Raw genomic sequence first — 7653 nt, 5'->3', positions numbered from 1 at the left:
AGGCGGGCGCTGCTGGACACGGTGATGCAGGCCCTGCCCCAGGTAGCTGGCAGGTGGGGGCGGGGGAGCGGGGTCCTCTTGGGGAAGGGGAGGTGCCCTCCACAGGGCAGGGGGCTCAGGGACTCTGGCCGGGAGATCCAGTGTCACCTTTTCCATTGCTTTTCCTCTTTTCCAGGTGGGGAACCTGGGACTCCTCTTCATGTTATTGTTTTTCATCTTTGCAGCTCTGGGCGTGGAGCTCTTTGGAGACCTGGGTGAGTTGAGGTGGGGAGGGTAGAGGAGCCAGGGCTGGAGACCGAAGGGCTCCTGGACTAACGAGGGTCTCCCTCTACTTTCCATCTCCCCAGAGTGTGACGAGACACACCCCTGCGAGGGCCTGGGCCGGCATGCCACCTTTCGGAACTTTGGCATGGCCTTCCTGACCCTCTTCCGAGTCTCCACAGGTGACAACTGGAATGGTATCATGAAGGTGAGAGCCCACCGCAGCAGGGTGCTGGCCAGGACTGGTCAGAGAGCGGAGAGGCAGCCCGACTTCTTGAGCCAAAATTTCTTTTTTTTTTTTAATGATTTTTTTTTGAGAGGTTTTTGCTATAGGGCATGTGCGCTCGCCAGACAGACAGAGAGAGACAGAGAGACAGAAAGCGAGAAATCACCTCCCAGGGGGGATGGCCACGCTGCAGTTCCTTCTCCTTCCCTCTCCTCTCGAGATCTTGGGCACACACGTACACGCACTCGGCGTGAGTTTTAAGCCACCGGGTCCAGGATGCGAACCACGGTCGACTACGTGGGAGTCCAGCAACATAGCCATTACACTAACTGCTGGTCCCGAGCCAAAATTTCTTGAGAAGATGAATTGGCCTTGAAAAACGCATGCGACTTTCTTTCCCCCGTGTCAGAATGCTCTGGAACTCCCTCTCCCAGGGCATGCTCTGACTCAGTTCCCACGCCTCATCCAATGCTCTTCTGCACATGGGGCACCATAACGCCCTCCTCTCCCCTTCCTTCTCGTCCATGCTCTGTGACACCCGTGAGCCGCCTCTCCATGGTAGCTCTGTGGCTCCAGCCTCACCCCTCTCTCCCACCTGCTATAGGACACCCTCCGGGACTGTGACCAGGAGTCCACCTGCTACAACACGGTCATCTCGCCCATCTACTTTGTGTCCTTCGTGCTCACGGCCCAGTTCGTGCTGGTCAACGTGGTGATCGCCGTGTTGATGAAGCACCTGGAGGAGAGCAACAAAGAGGCCAAGGAGGAGGCCGAGCTGGAGGCCGAGCTGGAGCTGGAGATGAAGACCTTGAGCCCACAGCCCCACTCACCGCTGGGCAGCCCCTTCCTCTGGCCTGGGGACGAGGGCCCCGACAGCCCCGACAGCCCCAAGCCTGGGGCCCCGCACAGTACCACAGCCCACACCAGAGCAGCCTCTCGCTTCTCCCTGGAGCACCCCACGGTAAGCACACATGCACCCCTGCCACGAGCGGGCATGGAGCAGGGGAGGCCGGGAGGGTGGGTGGCCGGCGGCTCAGCGGGTGGAGTGCCGGGTCCCCACAAGCAGCTCCTCCCAGGTGCTTCTGGCCCTTACCCAGATGCTGCGAGCAGTCAGGGCTCTCCCAGAGGTGGCCACCCACACACACTCCACAGCGCCACCCTCTGCGCTGGCCACTCCATCCCCGGCTCTGCGGCCTGCTCTGGCTGCCCCTCCTGGCTCTTGGGTTCAAGGCTAAGTTTTCTGTTTCCTTCCTGTTTGTTTCTTGCCCTTGCCCAATTGCCAAACCTCTTTCCTGCCCACCCTTTAACCTGCCGGATTCCCTTCCATCTCTCCACCCTTTTCACTCATCCTCCCTTTCCCCCTGCCTCTCTCCCTGTGGGCTCCGCTCATCCTCCTCCCACACTCTCCCTCTGCTCCACCTTCTCTGTCTCTGTTGCCGCCTGTGTGTGTGTGTGTGTGTGTGTGTGTGTGTGTGTGTGCATGTGTCCACATGTGCATACACGTGTGTGTTGTGTGAGTCTCATGTCCCCTTCCTCCTCCTGTGTCTCTCGTCAATCCCCTGCCATGACCTGTCCCATCACTGCCCCTCTGAACCCTGCTCCCTTCACTCTTCGATCGCCTTATGGGCTGGTCCTCCCCAGGACAGACAGCTGTTTGACACCATCTCCCTGCTGATCCAGGGCTCCCTGGAGGGGGAGCTGAAGCTGATGGACGAGCTGGCGGGCCCATGGGGTCCGCCCTCTGCCTTCCTTTCTGCCCTCAGCCCGGGCGACTCCAACCCACAGGTTACTGTGCCCCGTGCCGTGCCCCCTCCCCTCACCGCGCCGGGCTGTGCCATGCTGTGCCGTGCTGCTGGGGAAGCTGGGGTGTTGCCTGGAGAAAGAGCAGCCTCAGGGCCTCAGCTGAGGCTGGGGCCTGGCAGGAAGCAGGCAGATCCCTTCTAAGCTGAGTTGAACCGGCAGAGCAGGGGTGGAGGGCAAGGGTGAGGTAGTCCCTCTAATGCAGAAGAATGGATGGAGAAGGCTTGGGAAGGGAATTTGTAAGAAAGACTCTGGAAGGGGGGTCAGGAGAGGGGCTGGCAGTGGGACCTTCGGAGGTGCAGGGCGCAAATGCCAGGTCTGGGGAGAAGGGCCTCTGGGGAGCGGATTCTAGGGCCTTGTGTGAACTAAGACTCAGCTTCCTCCCAAGCCTGGCCCCTTCCCACAGCACCACGTTTTCCTGCCCCAGGCCCATGTAGAACTGGATCTTCTGCTTCCTGGGCTCCTCTGCCCTTATCTCCTCTCCTTGAACCCCGTTCACTCAGCAGAGAGCCCCACCATCCCCTCCCCTAGGCCAGGGCTGCAGACCTGGAGTGGAGGCAGGTGTCTGCTGGAGTCAGAAAAACCTAGGCGAGGAGGCTGGCAGTCAGTCCCTAGGAAACCTAGCCTCTACCGAGGAGACACAGTGATCCTCACGTGGGGAGGGATGTGTGTGCCTTCTGTCGGGATTCAGTCTCAGACCCGGCAATGACCTAGAATGATCAGTGGGAAAGCAAAGCCTCCCCGTGGTGAAAGAGGCTCGTGGGGGACGGACGGGGGTGGGAGAGAAGAGGAGGTGATGGGAGGTGATCAGGGCAGCCTGCTCTTCCAGGAGGGATGGCCCTGTCTCCCCCAGCATCCCGTAGGCACAGAGTCCCCTGCTGACCCCGGGGGAGCCAGCCAGATGGGGTGATGGCCACCTGAGTGTGCTCACTTGAGGCCTGCAGGGAGGAGAGCGCCTCCAGAGCCCTTGTTGGTAAGGGCGAGGGCGGGGCAGCTGCAGGCAGGCGGAGGAGGAGGGGAGCCTCTAGGGGAGAAGCCAGAATCTGGGGGCAGGCCAAGTCCTGCCAGGCTTTTGGAAGCAAAGAGAATAGGCAGAAAACAGCCGTCAGATTGGTGGCATTGTCCCCAGCGCACCCCCATGCCGCTCTGTCTGTGCCAGAGGAGAGACAGTGCTTTGCTGGCCCTTCCTTTCTTTCTCTGTTTCTTTTTGGTAACATCTTTCTGAGCATCGGAAGCCCTCCCTCCTCCCCGCTCCCTCCCTGGGCGATGGTAGTGTGGGAGGGGGCTGTTCAGGTTCCTGGGGTATCTTTAGAATGTGTTTCTGTGTCTCCTCGCTTTGTGGTGTGTGCTCTGGCTCTTTGGTGCCTGCTGCAGCCTCTCTGATCCGAGCAGGGGGTTGAGGTGGGTGAGGGGGGGACACTGTCCATGTATCTGGGAAGGGGTGGGGAGAGAGAGGGATGCCTTTTTTCCCCCATGCTTTGTGAAAGGGGAATGTGGGAGCTGAGAGGGTGTGTGCACGCGCGTGCACACGCGCGTGTGCGATGTCCTGCTTTCTCATGCCTGATCATCTCTCTCCCTGTCTAGATCCCTCTAGCTGAGATGGAGGCTCTGTCTCTGACGTCAGAGATTGTGTCTGAACCGTCCTGCTCTCTAGCTCTGACGGATGACTCTTTGCCTGATGACACTCACACACTCTTACTTAGTGCCCTGGAGAGCAATGTACATACACACGGCCCCTCGCTGCGTCCCCGGCCACCCCAGGGCTGGCCTGGCTGCAGGGCTCCAGATTGGCCACGGCGGGCCCTGGACACGCCTCTCATTCTGCCACCAGGCCCCACCTACCCAGAGGCCTCTCCAGGCAGGCTTTGCTGCCATAAAAATCGTTCAGGTCCCCCACTGGGGACAAAGAAATTAGATTAGATTAAATTGGGGCCTTGCCCAGAAGGGCACAGGAGAAGTTGTGAAAGAAGAAGTGACACAGCCCAAGACAGAGGTGGCATGGGTGTCAGCCTCTGTATTTGGAGCCCTGTGCAAGCCAGCCCTCCCCCTCCCTGCACCCCGCCTTCCCACCTGCCTCCCACATAGACGTCACCATCATGTAGTGGGTGAGAGCCACGTCTCGGCTGCCACTGCCATGCCTTCTTCACCTGGGAGCCGTTGCTGCCTCCTGTCACTGTCCCCGTGTGTCCCTGTGTCCTTGCCAAACTCAGTGGTGGGGGTGGTTTCCTTTGTGTTTTGACGACTTCTCTACCCTTTCCAACTCCCGTGTCCCTTCCTGACTGTGAGCAGCCCCCTCCTCCTGTCCCCTCCTGTTGTCCCGCAGGGCCCAGCTGGGGCAGAACCTTGACCACAAGCTGGGACAGGGCTGTGGGTCCTAGGCGCCTGGGGAGCTGGTAGCAGTGGAGCCCAGGGCTGAGAGGGGAAGCAAAGGCAGACTGTCCTCCAGCACAGCCCTTCTCAGGCCTGCGAGGACCCACATGGGGCTGGGCACTACATCCTTCCTGAGAACTAGGAACAGGGGCACAGGGGCATGGAGAAAACTCTTGGGAGCAAACCTTGGCTCTCTCCAGCCAGGGTCCAAGGCTGATCCCCACCTGTCCTTGAGACAGATGCAGAAATCCCATTCCCACCCCTGGTGTCCACTAAGAGAAGGGGCGACTCAAAGTCTCCGGCCCGCACCCATCCCCTGGCCCACACTGGCCCCGCCAGCCAGCGACCAGCGTCACAGTGGGAGAGAGGAGCTGTGTTTAACCCGCATGCACTTGGCCTGATGCTGGGTACTGGGCTACTATAAGAACTGGGCTAACAGGCTCCACCTGGCTGCCCCCCCACCCTCTCACTGGGAGGGTCCTCGCCCCATCGTCCCCACAGCACCAGCACCGGATGGGGTGTTGCCGCTAGATCTCTGTCCTCTCCTCTGCTCAGTTCAGGCCCCAAGCCCGTCCCTGTGAACCGGGCCTCCTTCAGGGCCTGTAAATGGGGTCTTTAGACTGAGGCAGGGGGACCCTGGGCTGGGGGCTGCTCTCCCTCCTCTTGATCCTTCCGCACCCCTCTACCACCCCACCAAGAGGAAGGGGACAGTGTGCGTAGCTGGGGGCACGGCCTCCTGCCGCCTGGCCTCGCTGTGGTGGGAGGCTCACCCTGTGTCTCCCCTTCTCCCCACCGCTCATGCCCATCACCACCATGTCCTGGGGAGGGGTGGGGGTGGGGGGTCCCAGTTTCTGTCCTCTAGTTCTGCCTTAGTTACCAAACCCGGACGCCCCCTTCCTCCACCTCCCACCCTGTTCCTTTTGCAGATGGAACCCCACCCTGAGGAGGTGCCCCTGTCGTTGGGACCAGACCTTCTGACTGTGCGGAAGTCCGGGGTCAGCCGAACGCACTCTCTGCCCAACGACAGCTACATGTGCCGGGATGGGAGCGCCACTGAGGGGCCCCTGGGATGCAGGGGCTGGGGGCTCCCCAAAGCTCAGTCAGGTACCAGGGCTGGGGCAGGCTGCCTGGCTCAACCAGGGAGACCCATCCTGGCTAAGCCGGTCCTGACCTGGGGCGAGGGGAAGGTCTCTCCTTCTGGGAAGCCCCCAGCCTGAGGGGAGTGGCTTTCAATCCAGGCTGGTGAGAGGCCCTAATGGCGGAGGGAGAGGGAAGGGAAGGGGCTCAGGTCTCTCGTCTCTCCTCTTCACCCCTCTCCTGTTCTCCTCCTGCACTAGGCTCCATCTTGTCCGTTCACTCCCAGCCAGCAGACACCAGCTACATTCTGCAGCTTCCCAAAGATGCACCCCATCTGCTCCAGCCCCACGGTGCCCCCACTTGGGGCACTATCCCCAAACTGCCCCCACCAGGCCGCTCTCCTTTGGCTCAGAGACCTCTCAGGCGCCAGGTGAGCAGGTCTGGAGAGGTGGGCAGGCTGTTCCAGGCTGGTGGTGATTTGGCGATGACCAGGGTCCATACTTTCTTCCAGCAAATATTTACTGTGTACCGGACCCAGGTCTCAGCACCAGGGACTCCGTCCTGGGCACAGCAGGAGTGGTCTGGGTCCTCTGGGACTTGGCCCCTAACCCTCGTTTCACTGAGATGGCCTGGAGGCCTGTGGTGGGGGCTCGTCAAGGCCATATACATGGGGTGGGAGGTGGGACCCAGGGCTCTGGACTCCCCCACTCCCAGAGCTGCCTCTCTGCTCTTCACCACTTTGCGGACCAAACCAACGGGCACACAGGAGGTTTTCAGTGTCTTCACTTTGGGCCAGGCCTGGAGCCCACATTCCAAGGGCACAGAGCAGAGGCTAATGTAGCCAAGTGAGGCTTGACAGGGCCACAGCCTGAGCCCCATGTGCCCAATACACGACCGTGGGACCATGAACTGCTCAGCCCCTACATGTGGGGTGCAGGCCAGTCCTCATCCGCTCTGCAGACAGTCGCAGGGCAGCCACGGTGCACCCTGGGGAGCTCATGGTCTAAGCCAAGATATACACATTAGGTCACTTCAGCGACAGGTCACGACTGCTCCCTGCTTAGGTGTGGTACAGCAGGGGACAAAGAAGGAGGGGTCACCTTTACTTGAGGGCAGCAGTAGTCAGACACAGTCACACAAAAGTTTAGTCTATAAAGTTGAGGGGTGCTTACCAGTTGGGAAGGATATTCAAGGCCAAAGGGGTAGTCTGTGTAAAGAGTGGGAGGCGTGCAGGAGCCAAAAAGAGGGCTTCCCCACCTCCCAGAGGCCAGGGGCTGCAGAGAACTATTTCCGCAGGCTTGGGGGAGAACAGGGTGTGGGCAGAGACATCGTGGACCACAGAGGTCCGGCTGTGCACAACCTCCGTCTGGCGATAAAAGCAGCTCCCGGCACTTGCTAAGGTGGTCCTGCAGCTGCCTAGAGGCGGGGTTAGTGGTCGGCTTGGCAGGAGGGACAGTCTGTGTCGGAGAGGAAGGCCCTGGCTGAGCTCTCCCCCAACTCCCCACAGGCAGCAATAAGGACTGATTCCTTGGACGTGCAAGGCCTGGGCAGCCGAGAGGACCTGCTGTCAGAAGTGAGGGGGCACACCCCGCCTCTGGCCCGGGCCTCTTCCTTCTGGGGCCAGTCGAGCATCCAGGTGCAGCAGTGTTACCGCAGCCAGAGCAAGATCGCCAAGCACATGCCCCCACCAGCCCCTTGCCTAGGCCCAGAGCCCAACCAGACCAAGAGCCCTCCGGAGGCCAGAAGCAGTCTAGAGTTGGACACAGAGCTGAGCTGGATGTCAGGAGACCTCCTGCCCACTGGCAGCCAGGAGCCACCCTCATCCCCACGGGATCTGAAGAAGTGCTACAGCGTGGAGGCCCAGGCCTGCCGGCGCCGGCCTGCATCCTGGCTAGACGAGCGAAGGAGACACTCCATCG

At 60.8% G+C, this 7653-nt stretch overlaps 1 protein-coding gene across 1 annotated transcript in view; it reads left to right on the top strand.

The window, feature by feature from the left end:
- CACNA1G (calcium voltage-gated channel subunit alpha1 G) overlaps positions 1 to 7653 on the top strand; it is a 67404-nt gene that overhangs the window by 58958 nt on the left and 793 nt on the right. Inside the window, 6 exon segments of the mRNA XM_027773865.1 lie at positions 1092 to 1448; positions 2129 to 2272; positions 3872 to 4006; positions 5584 to 5761; positions 5995 to 6164; positions 7242 to 7653. The exon segment at positions 7242 to 7653 is cut by the window's right edge and continues 55 nt beyond it. Of these exon segments, the coding sequence (XP_027629666.1) occupies positions 1092 to 1448; positions 2129 to 2272; positions 3872 to 4006; positions 5584 to 5761; positions 5995 to 6164; positions 7242 to 7653 (1396 nt within the window).

This window comes from Tupaia chinensis, unplaced genomic scaffold (genome assembly GCF_000334495.1).
Source record: "Tupaia chinensis unplaced genomic scaffold, TupChi_1.0 Scaffold000383_1, whole genome shotgun sequence".
In the NCBI taxonomy this organism is placed as follows: Eukaryota; Metazoa; Chordata; class Mammalia; order Scandentia; family Tupaiidae; genus Tupaia; species Tupaia belangeri.
The sequence above is the reverse complement of the archived record's forward strand: the minus strand, read 5'-3'. Positions and strand labels throughout refer to the sequence as shown.